At 34.7% G+C, this 19,221-nt stretch overlaps 2 protein-coding genes across 2 annotated transcripts in view; both read left to right on the top strand.

Moving 5' to 3' along the window:
• The first annotated feature begins 759 nt into the window (after nt 1-759).
• LOC135955359 (myb-like protein AA) lies at nt 760-16,976 on the top strand. Its single transcript, XM_065505711.1, has 4 exons — nt 760-1,081; nt 8,809-10,545; nt 15,490-16,783; nt 16,873-16,976. The coding sequence occupies exons 1-4, from the start codon at nt 839-841 to the stop codon at nt 16,974-16,976; spliced, it is 3,378 nt and encodes a 1,125-aa protein (XP_065361783.1). The 5' UTR covers nt 760-838.
• Nucleotides 16,977-17,010: 34 nt separating this feature from the next.
• The window catches only part of LOC135955357 (uncharacterized), a 250,127-nt gene continuing 247,916 nt past the window's right edge, over nt 17,011-19,221 (top strand). The window contains exon 1 of the mRNA XM_065505710.1: nt 17,011-17,925. Within this exon, the coding sequence (XP_065361782.1) occupies nt 17,011-17,925 (915 nt within the window). The remainder of the gene's footprint in view (nt 17,926-19,221) is intronic.

Below are 19,221 nucleotides of genomic sequence, written 5' to 3'. Positions count from 1 at the left end.
AGCGGTCCTAGAGAAAAAAGGGCAATAATTTGTGATCACTCATATTTCCAGCCAAATATCGATTTTTATATGAAAAATCTAAATTCGCTCATATATCGTTAACAAGAGGTCCTAGAGGAAAAAGGGCAATAATCTGTGATCACTCATATTTCCCTCCAAATATCGATTTTTATATGGAAAATCTAAAATCACTCATATATCGTTAACAAGAGGTCCTAGAGGAAAAAGGGCAATAATCTGTGATCACTCATATTTCCCTCCAAATATCGATTTTTATATGAAAAATCTAAAATCACTCATAGATCGTTAATAAGAGGTCCTAGAGGAAAAAGGGCAATAATCTGTGATCACTTATATTTCCAACCAAATATCGATTTTTATATGGATAATCTAAAATCACTCATAGATCGTTAACAAGAGGTCCTAGAGGAAAAAGTGCAATAATCTGTGATCACTCATATTTTCAACCAAATATCGAGGGTTTTTTTGAATACTTATTAATTAATTTTAATATGTTAATTTTATGTTATTTTCAAACAAATTCTTTACAACAGTTTTGCAGCAATTAAATTGAACTTAATACTAAATTATAATATGAATCTTTGTTTTTCTCACACTTTTACAAATAATCCTATTTCTATTTTTTCTCATCATTTTAATTAAACTTTCTTCCAATTACAGTCAAATTACTGCAGCTGAAATGTACAAACAGCTCACTAGGAGGAACAACAAACAACGGACAATGATCCCTGCTTTGAAACATAAACGAGCTTTGATTTAAACGGAGAGACAGACAAGAAACTCATTAATTCAATATTAAAATTTAACAAAAGAAAACATGACATCCGAAACCTATTTGGATTTAACATTTGAGCGCAACAGCAAAAATATGTCGGGAAGTGGAGGAGGTGCTGGTGGTGTTACGTTAGCAGTTTCTAGTGGCAGTAGCAATGTTAATGCGCCAGGTGCAAACTCTAGTGGAGTAGTGGTTGGCAGTGAAAAACGTCCAATTAGACCAAAATTATTAAAATTAAGTGATGTTACGATACCACATCGTAATCGCAAGAAAACTAAAACCAAGGTAAGTCAGTCAATCAACTAAACAAACTTTAGATTTTATTACACGTGTAAAAGATAAAGAGTAAAATATGTAGTTTCATTTTACTCTTTATCGTTTAAAAAAAATATTAAATTCATATTTTTTCGAGCTTGTTAAAATGTAATCTGTAACTATTGGTTTTCTGTTTACTACAGTGGCCAAGTGTAGGTATGAAGGATTAGAGTTGAATGTATTCACTATCAAAAGCTTTGATGTTTATATTTTTTTTTGTAGTATTTTTTACACAAGTTGTTGTAGCTGGTTTAGAATTTAATCGCATAAATATTTAATAATATTGTATGAGGTTTTACTTTTATTTTATATCAAATTCCTTTTATATAAACTATTTTTTATATAATAATGTATCTATGTAAAGAGTGTGCCAATAAATACTTATACTTGTTAAGTTAAGTTAAATAAAACTTATACCGTTCAATATAAAAATTATCAAAAATACGTAAATTTATAAAAAATGAGCAATAATCAGTGATCACCCATATTTTCCACCAAATTTCAATTTTTATATGAAAAATCTAAAATCACTCGTAGATCGTTACTAAGAGGACCTAGAGGAAAAAGGGCAATAATCTGTGATCACTCATATTTCCAAGCAAATATCGATTTTTACATGAAAAATCTAAAATCACTCATATATCGTTAATGAGAGGCCCTAGAGGAAAAAGGGCAATAATCTGTGATCACTCATATTTCCCACCAAATATCGATTTTTATATGAAAAATCTAAAATCCCTCATAGATCGTTAACAAGAGGCCATAGAGGAAAAGGGCAATAATCTGTGATCACTCATAGTTTCCACCAAATACCGATTTTTATATGAAAAATCTAAAGATCCTTATTAAGAGGTCCTAGAGGATAATGGGCAATAATCTGTGATCACTCATATTTCCCACCAAATATCGATTTTTATATGAAAAATCTAAAATCACTCATATATCGTTAATGAGAGGTCCTAGAGGAAAAAGGGCAATAATCTGTGATCACTCATATTTTCCACCAAAAATTGATTTCTTTATGAAAAATCTAAAATCACTCATAGATCGTTATTAAAAGGTCCTAGAGGAAAAAGGGCAATAGGCTGTGATCACTCATAGTTTCCACCAAATACCGATTTTTATATGAAAAATCTAAAATCACTCATAGATCCTTATTAAGAGGTCCTAGAGGATAATGGGCAATAATCTGTGATCACTCATATTTCTTACCTAATATCGATTTTTAAATGAAAAATCTAAAATCACTCATAGATCGTTATTAAGAGGTCCTTGAGGAAAAATAATCTGTGATCACTCATATTTCCAAGCAAATATCGATTTTTATAAAATCACTCATATATCGTTAATGAGAGGTCCTAGAGGAAAAGGGCAATAATCTGTGATCACTCATATTTTCCACCAATTACCGATTTACCTTTACCTTTTTGGTCCATTTACGCTTAAAACGGGACATGTCCTGGGATACCTTTCCTGTATTGTTTAACTATTTTTTACAAGAGCCCAATACCTTCCCATAGGCCGAAGTTCTGGGATTAGAATCCCGTGGTACAAAATGGTCATTATTATTTAAATTTCCATAGCGTCAGGCACTCTGTGTTGTTTTAAGAAAGGTAAATGCCGTTTTTGTGGACACTCCGTAATATATATTTCTGTGTTTATCGTGCCTGATGTCACAACTAATTGGATCATTTTGTCACTACTGCAAATGGCTTGCCATACAAGAAACTTTTTGGGGAATTTTTTTTTTTTTTTTGTCTGGTATTATTCTTGAACATTACCTTGTCCATCAGCCACATAAAAATCTTTACTTGGAAGTTATAAATAGTCATCAGCAGGAACATTTAGCCTTATTTTTATCGCTCGTTCTTTTGCTGCTAACTTCTTTACTTAATTGCGATCTGGAACTTTCTGAACTTAATACGACCTCAATCCAGCATTAGATTTGGATCTGCTCCCTAAAGAATCAGAGAATTTAACTTTATGAGCTGCTTTTCTGATAGAAGTGTTCGGTGCTCTTCGAAAGAGTTGTTCGTCTTCTTTTTTCTTAGCAATATCTGTTAGACCTTTTTTTTATCCTTCCAGGTTCATTCCTCATTCCTTTCAATGTTTAAAACTTCCTTATACTGTTTAATGGCTTTTAAAACAGTGTGGCGATGAACCTTCAGATATTTAGCTTTATTTTTGAAAGCCCATATTGGATTTGTTTGAAAATTTTAAAATATTGTTACGTTTTTACCTTTTAAAAACGGTGGTTTATTTCCTTTAAATAAACCGAATACTTATGATTGCAAATATAAGCAGTTTAGTAGTTTAAAATTGCTAGAAATCTTTATTTATTCAAATTTACACAACGACAGTTTAAATAGTCACTATGTGTTTTTATACAAATACGCTTTTATTATTCACAATAATACACATACTTAAATTAGAAGAATGTAGCGCCTATGACATATTAACTACCGATTACAACCGCTGCCACTATTTATACACAGCGCCATCTTCCTTCCAGTAGCTTCATAAATTATCTTAACGGACAAAACTAGAATGCTCGATTTCTAGAGCTTTCAGCAGCTTCAATGTTAATGTTGGCAGTTTAAACATTTAGTGTTGCCATACTAATAAACAATGCTAATAACTGCGTGCTATTAACATTGTTGATAAGTAGAAGTTTTTACAGATGAAAATGTTTATAAACATGATGAATGTTGCTAGCAGCCGTTACAGACTGTTAAATTCAAATCGCTGATTCAAATTCTTAACAATATTTCTTCTTGTACTTTTTCGGTGACCAATTTGGCCGAAATAACAGTAGGTTTATGATGATCTATATATATAAAAGAGTAACGTTACTGACTGACTGAATGAATGACTGACTGATTCATCATCGCACAGCCCAAACGACTGAAGGTAGAATCAAACGATCCACTAAGAAGGGATTTTTGGAAATTCGAACGTTTAGGGGGTAAAAAATAATAAAGATACAAAAAAACTTAAATTTGCATGTTACTCCATTTAAAAAATAAGCTGACATGTGTCTGGTACTTTTTCGAAATTTGAATCTTTTAGGGAGAAAACGGGTAAAAACTGTATTTTGGTACTTTTTTGGCAACCCATGTATCTTTTACACCATTAAACATAGAAACAAATCTTAAATCGTATTCTTTACCTTACAAAAAATAAAAAATATATGTTTGGTACTTTTTGGAAATTCGAACCCTTAAGGGATAAAAATTGTGTTTATTTTTGGTACTTTTTCATAAAATATGTTTTTCTATAATTTGATATAGACATACGAATATTTTATTATGAGCTCCCACCACGCTACAGAAATTTATTTGAATAAAATTTTACCACCGCAATGGGGATAAAAAAGGTACCAAAAAGGGGATAAAATCGGGAAAATAACATTTTATTGCAAATTATTAAGCCAATTTTGATAATTTTTTTTTTAACATTGGTTCCTGGATTCATACAAAAATTAACTAACAGGGTGTCATTTGGAACTCGAGTGCCAAGGTGTATATTGGGTCAAATCCGGGTAAACAGTTTGGTACTTTTTTTAAAACATATTTTTTCTGGGGCATATTAACACAGATTTTAATCTTTTGAGACATGTCTGTAGCATAAAAAATTTTGGCAAAATGGAATATTTTTAAATTTCAAACTTGAGGGGTTTTCAAGGAGCAAAAGGGAAATTGGTACTTTTCTCCTAATGGTACTTTTTTTTAATATTTTAAATTATTTCACTTATCGACATTAAAGTTAGCTGATATGTATCTGAGTGAAGTTAGTGTTAGGAATAGGGGATAATATTTAGGTACCAAAATGTAAGAATTGAACTATAGGTACTTTTTTATTCTTCTAATGGTGCTTTTTAAATTTTCTATAATAATGGATCTAGAAATGTGAAATTAAGCATATGTGGTCCTAAGTGAGTGAGAATTTTAGGGGGAGATTTTTTCTTTATTCGAATGGTACTTTTTGTAATTTCTTCAGCAATGAACCTAGAAACATGAAATAAAGTTTACATGGGCCCGAGTGGGTGGGAATGCACAAGTGGCTGCTTTTTGGTACTTTTTCTATATTCCAATGGTACTTTTTGAATTTGCTGTAATAATGGCCATACAAATATGAAATTAAACATATATGGTCCTAAGTGAGTGAGAATTCTAGGGGACTATTTTTTGGTACATTTTCTTTATTCGAATGGTACTTTTAGTAATTTCTTCACCAATGAACCTAAAGACATGAAATTAAGCTTATATGGACCCGAGTGAGTGGGCAACCACAATAGGGTGCTTTGTGGTCCTTTTTATATATTCTAATGGTACTTTTTGAATTTTCGGTAATAATAGACGTAGAAATATGAAATTAGGCGTATATGGTCCCAAGTGAGTGAATATTCAAGGGCATACTTTTTGGTAATTTTTCTTTATTCTCATGGCTACTTTTTTGAATTATCTATAATAATCGACCTAGAGTTTCCAAAAAACCGAAGAATTTCAAAAGTGATAGGTTTCGGTTTTGTAATAATTTATTAAATATTAAGGACCATTATTACAACTTGCCGTTACAGTTAAAGTTACCTTTAAGGGTACATTTTTCTATTGCTTAAAGTTACCTTTAACTATAACGGCAAGTTGTAATAATGGTCCTTAATATTTAATAAATTATTACAAAACCGAAACCTATCACTTTTGAAACTTAGCTGATAATGTAGGAAATGCTATACAAATATATACAAGATTCAAACTTGACGGCTTATGGTTTAGTGAATGCGAATTCAAATGTGATAATCAATGGTAATATTTGTTTATTGCAATGGTACTTTTGAATATTTTATAATAATAAACTTAAAAATTTAAAATTAAGCACACATGATTCTGAGTGAATTTGAATCCACAAAAGGTAACTTTAGGGGTAACTTTCTTTTGCATTTTCTATAATAATGGACCCAGAAATATGAAATTAGACATTTACAATTATATTCACAAAATGACTCTTACGAAAATATCAAGCTTTACTTTAACTTTCCTTTATAAGGGAGAGGTCATTCCTACTAAGCACATCATGCTTAGCTAAAATTCGAACAGGGATTAGGAATAAATTCTTTTTTAGCTAACTTCCTTAGAATGGTAATAAATTGATTGATACAGAGTTTAAATTCTTTTAGAATTATAGTTCACCAGATATTCAAAATTAATTATTTACTTTGTGCCATAACCACTAATGCAATCCCGACCATTTTCAGCCAATCTGTGTAAAATGGTAAGAGAGCTATGCCGACAAAGTTTGAAGAACTTTGCAATTATTACTTTATATGGGAGGTGACTCACCTCCTTTTCCGACCCTCCCATTTTGGGTGCCATGCCCTCTAATCTAATTCCGTCTATATTCAGCTAAACTCCGCACAGTAATAAGAAATTAATTCGCTATAAGCTTAAACACTTTTACAATACAGTTCTACAGATATTCGAAATTAATTATATACTCTGTATAGGGTTTACGGCCCTATGCTCCTTATAGGAACAACATTAATTAATATATATAGGGTGTGTCACGCCCACTATTCCAATCCCGAACAATTTCAGCGAAACTATGCAAAATTATAAAAGAGACATTTAGACTAATTTGAAGAATCTTGCAATTATAGTTCACAAAATATTTAGAAATAACTATTTACTTTGTATGGGAGGCGACTCACCATTTTTTTCGATCCGTCCCAATTTTGATTAAACTTCATGCAGTGGTAAACCGTTGAAAATCGTCACAATTATAAAATAACTATTTACTTATCTACAATTACATATTTACCCCCACATGCATAAACAGTTTGTCAAAGCTTTAGAAACAAATTTTGTTTTATAAACCTTTGATAAATTTAAAAATTGTTTATGCATATGGGAGTTAGAAAATAAAAAAACACCTTAAAAATATATTTATTAAAGCGAATTTAAATTACTAAGGTCTTCTTCTTTGTTTGCTATAACAAATCTCACTTAAAACAGCGAAATCAATACAGTTTAATTGTTTCTCCTATTTATTTACAACAACAAATTGAACAAACACGCATTGCTTTGTTTACTTTTTAGCTTAAGGTTCACATGTACACGTTTTTGCATATGTGTTAGTAACATCTTTAAACGCTTATAACTCCTAAAAAACTGAACCGATTTCAATAACATATATATTCTGCACTTCTGTGAAGAAATCCCTTTAAAATGGTATATTTCTTGTCCAAATTAAATGTATAATGTGAGAGTAAAAGGGGTCTAAAGAAATCGACTTGCCTATTAATATTCAGGTATGTGATGAAAAACGATTTAGATGCAAAAACGATTTGAAAACGACAAAAGGTGTGATGTGTTTGTGTGAATCGTTTTGTCATATTAGTTTCAAATTCGAATTTGTTTAAAAGGGAATTTATCGAAATTAAATTTTCACATTAATTAAGGTAAACAAATGGAGAGTTGCTTATTTTGTTGTTTTTTGTTATAAAAATGATACGGAATGAAACAAAAATGTAATATGAAATCAATCGAAATTCATCACACCTAAATCGTTTTTGAAATTGATTTCAGTTTTGAAAACGATCGTTTTTCATCACATGCCTGATTATGATTTCATTCTTCTAATTGTGGTGGCGAAGCGCACCGGGTCAGCTAGTTTAGAATAAAGCTATCGTGATTAAAAAAAATAATAATTTGCTCGACCAAGTATAAGTTTTAGCTGGAATAGTGTGTATAAATTTATTCATTTTTTTTTTCAAATATTTTTCATTAAATTATTCGATTATTATTTTTTTCTTCGAATAATCCAGGAAATTTCCAAAATTAATCAATCACTTGAATAATGCAAATATTCAAAATTTTATTCGATTGAAATAAAACTCGAATAATTGACCAGAGTTGTGAAATTCAGACCATTAGTAGATAATGAATAAGTCATTATTCTTCTACTTCTAAGTAATGCAGACGGTATACAGTAGGCAGTAAAAAGTATATTATTTAATAACTGCAATTCGTTAAAAGATTTTAGTTGTGACGATTACAAAATCAAGAAAGTTAAAATTTATATATTTATCATTTAAAATGTAATATCAAATGTCTGCTGGGATGCTGCACACTTCCATACAATGTTTGTGTGCTAATCTGCTAAAGCTAATTTGTCTGTTGGTAGACATAACGCTTCAATTGAAGTCTTTTTAATTAATGTCTACGATGCCAAAGCAACATAGACATACAAACCAACATACTCTGTGGCTAATGTTTTAGGAATTTAAATAAATTTTTAAACTAGAAAGATAGAGCATAATGTTTAAGTAAATATGGATGTAGTATGACTTGTCAATATGCTCTATGACAATATAAAAAAAAAAATGAAATGTGGTTTAGCTTTGACTCCTCTTGCTAGCGAGAAAATAAATGTGGAAATATTTATGAAATAATAAATACCATTAAGAGGATCAAAAAGGTTTTGCAGGATTTAAACTAAAGCAGTGAAAATAAAGGAATTACTTTAGTTAAAACGATTTTAATATTTAAACAAAAAGAATAAAACGTGGTGGCAATAAGTAAATTATGAGCAATTAAAAAGATTTAATAATGAAAATTTATGAATTTTAACAAATCCTGCAATATTTTTATCTTTGAATCGAATTACTAACGAGAAAATTTAAATTTTCTTTCTTTCAGAGCAAAGATCGTTCTGTGTCTTCTGTGCGTGATCGTATTTACGACGATCCAGCTTATACTGATGACATCAGTCATCTGGCAAATCCCATGCGTAGAAACAGTGTTAATCTGGTAAATTCTGATATGCTGACCCTCAGTGGAGCCGGTGTTGGTGGCAAACACAATTCTGGCGGTAGCAGTTCATTGGGTAAACGCAGTAAATTAACCAAAGAATTCCAAAAACTAGCCCAAGAAGATATCGGCCACATAGCTTTCAGTAGCTCCGAAGAGGACTTACGTTACCAAAGAGCCACTTCCTCCAGATCGGAGGCAATTGGCCGCGGTAGAAGCTTAGAGCGATCCAATGCCATTATAGGGGAACAAATGGAAAAGCTAGAAATAAAAAGGAGACCTGAAAAACGCACAAGCAAACAGAAACGTAACTTGAGTTTGGACAACAAACGTCAGCAATCACAGCAGGAAACCAAAGAAAATGAAGAGAAAGAGCGAGAGCGAGATAGACCACCCGAACCACCACAACGTTTGGCCTTGACACGCTACAATTTGGGCAAACAACGCAGTGATGAGGCCGCCTGGCAACGGCAACAAAGTCATCAGGACTTTCCGCCTCCGGCTCATGACAACGAAGATATTTTCTCGCTGCACAGTTCGGCCAAGGAGAATCAAAGTGTGGCCGCCTCTACCTCGGCCTCACTCAGTAATGCCAGTACTTCAAAAATACAAATGGGCAAACGTTTTCTAAAAGGAGAAATTGGCATAAAAAGTTTCAATTATTACTTGCTTAAAGAAGGCCTAAAGTCTTCGAAAAAATTTGTTGAAAAACAAAAAAGTAATTTTCAGTCTTCCACCAACAATACACTGGCCACTATATCACACTCAGCAGGAGGAGCAGGAGGAGGAGGGGAAAATACCACATCATTGACACTAGGCAAGAGTAAACTCCAGGCCAATAGTGAGGAAAATATCTATGAAGAAATATTCTTTAAAGATGCTCCGCCCAGTGAGGAAGATGATGAAAATCAAAATCCTTCTAATACAACCAAACAGCAAGCTAGCAGCACTCATCATGCCGCCACAACAGCAGCCGAACAAAACATAATGTATGCCGATTGTGAGCTATGCATGCAACAGTGTGATAAGCCAGACTGTGAATACTGCTTGCAGCCGGAAATAACGGCCAATGTCAATCAAAATAGAACCGTGACTCAGACATTTAATAACTCTAATACGAAATCAAATAATACTAACAATCGTTTGAATGCTGGCAATCTAAATAATAACAGTTCCGCCCGAACAGCCATGGAAAATCAGGTTAATTCGGCTCCTATTCTAGAGTTCCAGTCGTATAATCCCAATAATCCGGGCGTGTATAAAATTGAAACTACTCCCGTGGCCATAACTGGCGACTACAATCCCATTTTACAATTCCAACAACCTTCCACACAACAACAACAACAGCCAGCCCCACAACATAAACATTCTCATGTACAACATCAGTCTACTTCAACTACCAGTACCGCCACTACTACTCCCAGTGATCATCATTTGCATCAGCATCATTCTCAGCTGCAACAACAACAGCAGCCGCAGCAATCACAACAGCATCAATCTGTGCCATCTCAACAGCAGCAGCATCAACAGTTTTATGGTTATAAACAACCGAATTTCTATACTCCTCATACTCAAACCGGATTTTGGTCTCAAACTTCATCGGTGCCAAGACCTAGAGCTTATATGGTGAGTAGGAACTTATAATAAGAGAACGGGATAAAGCTTTTTTTATTTTTTTTAAAATTCTTTACGATTTTTCACTTCAAATCATGATTTCCATCTTCATATTTTATTGGAGAACATTTTATTTAGAATTTAAATCAAAATATTTGCTAAATCTGCAGCATATGAAAAATGAGAAAACAACTCGCAATTTATGAAAAAAAATTTTGTTTCATCTCTGGGATGTTGTGGCGGATCCAAGTTTCCATCACGGATTATTTTAATCATCCCAATTGTGTTCAAATTTTAATTCAATTCACAATGCAATGCCAGTCAATTCACAAAGCAATGTGGATATTCTTTTTGAATGTCCTGTAAGAGATTTGTCGATTTATTGCCATTAATTCTGATTAAGGAATATGTCAAGATCAAGAAACAAAAGTTCCAAAAAAGGAGATTCAAGATATCCGAAAGGCTTACTAGCATATTTTGTAGTTACATTACTCTATAGAATTCTGTAAAATAAATAAGTCTCCTGGTCCTGATGGTATACCAGCACTGGTGCTAACGGAGCTAGTGTCCGTCGACGCTAGCTCCGTTAGCAAACCTTTCCCAGTATCCAGTATGTTGTAAGGTTGCTAATGTAACGCCAATTCCTAAAAGGGAGAAAATTATCGCCCAATACCAATTTGTTCTGCACTTTCAAAAGTTATGCAGAGTATGGTTAACTACCATCTTGTGAAATATTTAGAGTCGAACGATTTGCTAAGCGACGGGCAGCATGGCTTTCGTAGAGGACGTTCTACGGGAGACCTGCTAGCCTTCATATCGGAAAAATGGTGTCGTTCCATACACCGTTTTGGCGAAATTAAATTGGTGGCTCTAGATATTTCCAAAGCGTTTGATAGAGTATGTCATGGTGCGCTTTTAGCAAAACTTATTGCTTTTGGTGTCGGTAATAACTTTCTCAGAGATCGCACTGTACGAGTTCTTATAGATGGAATCTCATCAAACGAGTTCATGATCAATTCAGGGGTACCGCAAGGCTCCGTCCTTTCTTCCACTCTATTTCTTATCTTTATAAACGAGCTTCTACGTCAAACTTCCAACCATATCTACTCATTTGTAGATGACAGCAACATTTGCTATTCATAGGCATTCAATTATAGGCCAACCCTGTCGGAGATTGGAAAAATGAGGCAAAACATGAATAATACGCTAACCAAGATCATGTGACAATCTTTGATTGGGGTTGTACGAATAGAGCCGATTTCAATGCATGCAATATTCAATATTGTATGTTAACGCACAACAGATCATGTTGCTCCATATGTTTTTGTAAATATTAAGGAATCAGAAGCTCTGATGTTCTAGGCATGAGTACTCAGTGCGATGTCAGGACAAAACACATTTTTGGAGTGTCGAAAGAAGCTTCGAATCTTATCCATCTGATCTTTTTACTATTTCCACTACTTATATCCGACCTAAAATGGAATACAACTCTCATGTGTGGGCAGGTGCTTCGAAGTCTATTTTGGAGTTACTCGACCGCGTACAGGAGAGGGCTAAGGTGCTTATCAGTGGCAGTAGGGTATCCAGCCCTATTGACTCACTGGAACATCGTCGCAATGTGGGTTTTGTTTCATTGTTCTACCTATACTACAATAGTATGTGGTCTGCTGAAAGTAGGGAACTTATTCCCGAAACCCGTAGTTTTTTACGCAACACACGTTCTTCGGCAAGGGCTCATCAATACAGGGAAAATTCGTTCTTTAGCCCTACTGTCCGTATGCGAAATAAGCTTCCTCCGAAGTCTTCCTTGTCACTTTGAATATAGGAAAATACAAATCAAATGTCCACAAACACTATTACCTATATCCTCCCTCCCATTACCTATTTTCCTAGTTCCAACACAATGCTTTGCATCCCCTGAGTGCTGGTCCAAAAAAACTATTTACATGGGAATATGTGAATGAAGGTTTCTTGTATTTACTAGGAAATATTAAAACATTATTAAAGCCATCTACTGTAGGATAGTGTCACACTCTATGCAATGTTTTAGAGAGCTAAGTCACATTTCTAAGATTTTGAAATGATTAAAAGTTAAATTTGATTCAAACATCCTGTACATCATACGAGTAAAATTAAAAAGATTTTAGCATGAAATCGAGTGACACACTGCACATTTAATTGGATGCTTCAGCTTCATTCGGTTATGATACCTGGAAAAGCTATGGTGTTAGGAAATATGCATCATCACTTTATTCCAGTGTTTAAAAAGCTACGATAACTAACAAATTTTTAACTGTTGCTACAACTACTGCTTCAAAAAAGTGTATGTAGCGGTAGCAGTAGCATTTGTCTTTTTTCGTTTTCTTGTTTTTTTAAAACTACTGCTACCTTCAAAATATAAAACTCTTAACAGAGCAGTAGTAATAAAACATGAATTGTAAATGGAGTAGTAGCACAAAAATACAAATCATTGCTACTGCTCTATATCGAGTTTTAATTTTTAAGGTAGCAGTAAAGTAGCAGTTGATGCAGCAGTTAAGGTAGCAATAAAAGTAGTCTAAAAAGAAAATCTTCAGTCATAACACCAAAATTGACAGAATTAAACACTGTGTGTTGTTTTTGTTTTGAGAGAGTTTGAAAGAATTATTCGTTTTTATTCGTCTCAGATGTTCGTGTTGCTAACAGAAAGATCGTGTTTTTTGTGTGTATAACAAAACTTTTGTTTACAACACGACCAACTTACACAAATATAAATTCACAACAACAACACATAATATACTTTTTAGGCTGAAGATTTTTATTTTTGACTTATTTTATTGCTTAGCTGCTACTTACTTAGCTGCTACTTCATCTGCTACTTAACTGCTACTTCTTCTACTAAATCAACTGCTACTTCTATTACTACAAAATTTTAAAAGTAGCAGAATTAGTAAAAAACTAATGACTGCTACATCAAAACTTTTTCTTTTTTAAGGTAGCAATAGAAAATAAATTACTCTGCTACTTTTAATTTTTGCTTTTATTAGTACTACTACAACTACTGCTACCAAAATGTGAAGGTAGCAGTAGTAGTAGTAATTATTGACTCCGAGTTTTTATTAATTTTTTAACTAGGCTACTTGTATTTTTTCGTTGCTACTGCTACTTGTAGTCTAGTTTTTTAAACACTGCTTTATTCTATCTTTGTAAGTAATTTACCCAAACAATCTATAGCGCGAAAAAATTGTTTCATCCTTCTGACCTCTATCCTCAACAGGTCTTATAAAGCGTAGCAATCCAGCTAAAGTCGAACATCATTTCTTCCTCTCTGCATTCTAAGAACTTCTCCAAAAGTCATAACATGAGAGACAAATAATTTTCTAGCATCCAACCCGAACAAGCAATGTCTATTAGATTCCACTACTCAGTCCTAGAAATGTTCGTTAGAGTCGTAAACTAACGACAATTATATTTAGGACATATTGCCATAAGTAATCATGCAGGATAATGTTGTCTGTGCGTAATCGAAGAGTAAATGTTCACGATCTGAATAGGTTGTCCAGCTTGATGACCTTGATTTTAATAGAGTCCAATCATGTAATGCTTCGCCATATCGTTTATAAGCATCCATGAGTTTTAGAGCTGTTTGGCAATCGCCACTTCGTTAATACCCGTCATGGATGTCATAAATATCCATGAGAGATCTCAGGGCTGCTTAGCTGTCGGCATAAATCCGAATATCCGAGAGAATCCCATGACCGAATTTATAGCTGGGATCTCAAAACACTACATTGATTGGAAAGCCAGAAAGGCACATCCCTGCCAGTTCGTCTTTAAGCCAGCAATGAAAGTGAATGTATCCTCTTCAATATTTTCAGCCAGAAGGATGGTTTACTTAATCAAAAGAGAGCTTTAGGCCTTTGGATGTATATAATTAACATCACCTTTTAATTAATTACATAGTTCAATATCTTATACAGTTTATTGAGTCACATTTCAAAGTGAGTGCTTCTTTATTCATAACAAATTGCTGCTGCTCTGTGAAGCTTACTCTCTCAATATATGTACATCTCGTAACTATTGAATCTATTATTAGTACCCTAGCTTTTCCGAGTCTTAACTTCCAAGAAAATTATCTAAACATTCTTTCCTTGAGCCTGTGTACTTGCTTGATGATAATAAACCAGTGCCTTTTCCTTCTAACCTGAGACTGGTGTTACCGATTCAATTTATTATCGAACTAGATCATCACAACGTTTCATGGCTCTCCTCCCTTAGTGTTTTCTGCTTTACATCACTTCAATTGACTCTCCTCGGCTAACACTCCTATTGGCTATACAGCTAATGGCTCCTTTTTGTTGATACTCTACGGCTTACTTGCTGAATCTGAAATAAGCTAACAGCCCAATTCTCAATATTCCCAGGGAATAAAACGGGTATAGGGAAGGATTTTGATGTATCTGTGACCCAGGGAAGTCTTAGCAAAGTTTTGGGAGAAGTTGTAAATGTTTTTGAAGAAGATTTATGCCCAAGATGGATAAATTTCTACATTTTGTGCTACAACTCCTTTAGAATTTTTTGGCGGAATTTTTCCCAAATTTTATCATCACATTCTCCCTTTTTTTAACATTTGTAATACCTACATGTTTCCCGTTTCGAAGTTCATTTAGAATAAGGGAGAGATTTTGTTTAGAATAGGGGAATTGGGAAAAGGGAAAAAACTCCCAAGGAAATTGTTATTTAGAATTGAGGTGTAAATTTAGTGCATATAATTCGACTCCAGTGAATGAATATAATCCAAGTTTCCATAATAAAACAACGAACAGATACGTTATTTTCTAATTAATTTGTCGCAATTAAATACTTATGTGGACCTAAATGCATAGAATATCCTCATACAACAGTGATCAAGGTTTTACCATAAGACTTATTTATTTTTTCTCTTAATACTAATTTCTTAACCTTTTTTCTTTACAGGTCACTGGCCACTTCCCCAGCGGTGTTTCGTCTATGCAACGTGTGAATACTAAATCAAGTTCCTCCAGTGATTCATTGCAGCATCAACATAAATTCAATACGTTTACCCACTTGGATGCTAATTTCTATAATGGTTCAAATTTGGCCACCGTAACAGGATCATCTTCGGTCAACAATAGTTACTTGCCGCCCCAACCTTTGCAGCCGTTAATGTATGCTGCCAGCAGACGTTTGGGAGGTTCACAAATTTTGGTAGACAATTCAAATGCCATGTTTGAAAATCCTTCTCAGATTTATAAATCAGATTCGAGAGCATCGATTTTAAGTGAGTATTCCTTATCACGCAGCAGTGATACTTATTATGGCAGCCAGAGATATGGTCACAATAGACATTATGGAACCTCACATCTAAATGAACATCATAATTTTGAAAATTCCCTAATGTCATCTTATGCTACGGCCGCTCAGAGACGCTACTTTGGCAGTGCTGAGAGTTGTCGTTTTGGTTATGATTGTCGTCGTTGTAGTTTGGATAGTGGTCCAGGAGCGGGTCTCTTAACTAATCCTAGAGTGGTGAATACAGCTACACAAAATAATGGTGGCACAACAGCAGCGGCAGCAGCAACATCATCTGCCGAGAAATGTACCTTCTCGGATCATTGCAAATATGATTGCCGGAATTGTGACTGCTCCTCGGTATACTTTTCATCCGACTTTGATGAGGTCTATAGTGGTGGCGGCATACCACGCAAAACGGCTAAAGGTACGTTACCCTCTACAGGTGGACAACCGCCACCACCAGCTTTGGAAAACTATGATGTTGCTACTAGCAGTGAAAAACAGCAGGCTTTGAAACAAAATAAATATGCCCAAGATTTCTTTAAGCATGTCAATGATGTCAAACGTAGCATTTACCAAGCGGAAATGCAAAGAAATGGCAATATGGAATCGATGAGTCCTAAGAAATCTATGAAAAAAGAAAATCGTGACAAGGAACGGGATAGGGAGATAATGGGTATTACTACATTACCCTTGGCCAAAGAGCGTACCACAAAACCTACACCGGCTCCCAGGACAAGTTTGCAACAACACCCCCAACTAAATCCGGGTCAAACAACTCCGCAACCACTGCAAAGGCGTTTGCCGGCTAAATCAAGTGAGCCCTGTGTGGAAAGGAAAGAATATGCTTCTTTAGATCGTTTAATAGCCTCCAACAAGGGAGCTATACCTAAGAGCACAAACAGGATAAGTCCCCATAACAGTCCTAAATCAAGAAACACCACAGCAACTCCACGTGAGGCACTTGAGGGAAAATCAAACGAACATTATGCCCCACAAGAATTTATAAACGAAGAAAAACGTCATGTGAAAAAACACTCAAAGGAATCTTCAAAGATAACGTCACAGTCCTTGGCAGCCTCATTGAGTGGTCACCGACGCAAAGATATACCAGCACCACCGCCGCCCTCACCGGCCACCTATGCTGATTTGCAAGAACTACAGCAGAATATGCAAGATACCATGAGAGATGATACAAAGCAAGAAAGGGACAGGAAACGGAAACGTAAGCAACACGAAAGTGGTGAACATGAAAAACAGCATCAGGAATCAGTAACAACAATTACTAAAGATGAAAAAGAAGAAGAACAGCAACCAACGACGGAAGTAACATTACAGCAACAACAGCAAACTGAAACAAAAGATAGTAAAACAAAGGACCAGCATAAAACAGTGAATATTGTCGAGAGTAACCTGACAACAATAGATTCAACAGACAATACAAATGAAACCACAAACATTAAAACAATGCCAACAACACATACCGTAACAGAATCAAATGCAGCCACAACCAATAGCAGCCCCATCACCACCACCATCACCACTGCTCCTAACTTGGCCAACAATAGCATCGTAACTGATGCCAAAAAGCTCCTACCTGAAGAAATACAAACACAGACATTAATAACAGACGAAGAAATTTCTTTGAACCAACCCAGCAGGGAAAAGACAGACGAAAAAGATGAGGAGGCCATCACATTGCAAACACCCAGCACGGCACAGACACAAACTTCCAACTCCTCGCTGACTCTAGTCTCCGCCACATCCGCATCATCATCCATTGTTACCGCCATGGATTTTCAACAACGTGACCCAACTGAAACGTATGACGATGACGTTTTCTACGATGCACGCAGTGAGGATTCAGGCTGTACGGCAGCAAGTAGCAGTATGGCTTCCAATACGCAACAAAAACAGGAACAAAAACAAGAACAGCAACAGCAGCAGCAACAACAGCAGCAGTCTTATGCGGAAACTAAATGTCAACAATCTGAACAAGAACAATGTCAGCAAAAACAACCAGAACTACAACTACAACAACAAGGACATGAAGCTTCTGAAGAAAAATATTTGAAAAATCCAACATTGCAGCAACAGGTAAGAAGAAAACGAATTTTACATTTTTAGTTCTTTGCTACTAGCACAGTGGGAAAGGGAAAGATTAATTTTAATAGATATTCGAGCTAAAATAATGACAATATAAGTAAATATTGTGGGAAGAAGGCAAAACTTCGCTCTAAAATGTTTGTTTGGATTGCCGGCTCATTTGCCGTGCTCGAAGAATTTCACCCCTCTTTCCTTCAGTAAAGATTTCCGGAGTTGCAAGGTTTTCTCCTCTGGAGTATTTCAAAATCGGGCTTGGGTTTTTCATTTTACCCTTTGGAACAGCTAAAGCTATACAATTTTCACATCGGGGAGTTCTGATTCAAGGCCAGCGTCAAGGAATTCTGCTCCTTTTACCGGTTTAGAAGTGTAGCTGATGTGAGCGGCAGCCTGATCATAAGCTGGCAATCGGGTCAATACGGGACGTTGATTCAATTATCGTGGGAACGGAGCTAATATAGTGAGTTATTCGCTTCGAAGAACATCCTTAAGCAATTGCACCATTTTCTGTCATAACTGAGGTGGGGATCGATGAACAGGCTTTAATTCAGACCAGTTTGTGTTCAGGGTCCATCCAAAGGACTAGTAGCTTGTGATGAATAATCGAAGTAGAGATAGCACAGTATTAATAAATATATATATTAAGGATTGAGATCGAAAAAACCTTAACACACGTTTATCCTTAAAACTTTCAACCCAAGTATTATTTGATTTTTTTTGTATCAAGTTACAAGTCAATTATGTTCATTTGTTGTTAATCTGATTAAAATGAGTGACCACGGAAAAAAATGCGCACTAAAATTATTAAATATTTTCAACAAAACCCAACTTGGTCCTACCAACAGTTGTTCAAACAATCAAAGGTCTGTCGTCAAACTGATTCCAATGTTAGTAAACAGTATCGGGAGAACTTGTTCGTTGATAGAAAACCTGGTTCAGGTGGAAGGAATGGTCCACATGATGTTTCTAAAGCCAATAAATAGAAAGCATTTTCAAAAGAGCTCCCAACACATCCGGTAGGAAAGCAGTCCGATTAGCTCAGTACTAGGAGTATTTGGTACGAAAAATTTAAGTTAAATTTTATAAAAAAAAAATATACCTGCCTCATCCATTATGACGAAATGTATGTTCTGGAAAATTTTTCGCAGCTTCCAGGCCACTATTTTTATATTACTGATGCTCGAGGGAATGTTGTAGAAAAGTTTAGGACCCAAAAGCAGAACATTTTCCCAAAAAGTTCTTGGTATTGCAAGAATATGCAGTTCCGGCAAAAGAAGACAAATATTTTTT

Source organism: Calliphora vicina, chromosome 3 (genome assembly GCF_958450345.1).
Source record: "Calliphora vicina chromosome 3, idCalVici1.1, whole genome shotgun sequence".
Classification (NCBI taxonomy): Eukaryota; Metazoa; Arthropoda; class Insecta; order Diptera; family Calliphoridae; genus Calliphora; species Calliphora vicina.
The sequence above is the reverse complement of the archived record's forward strand: the minus strand, read 5'-3'. Positions and strand labels throughout refer to the sequence as shown.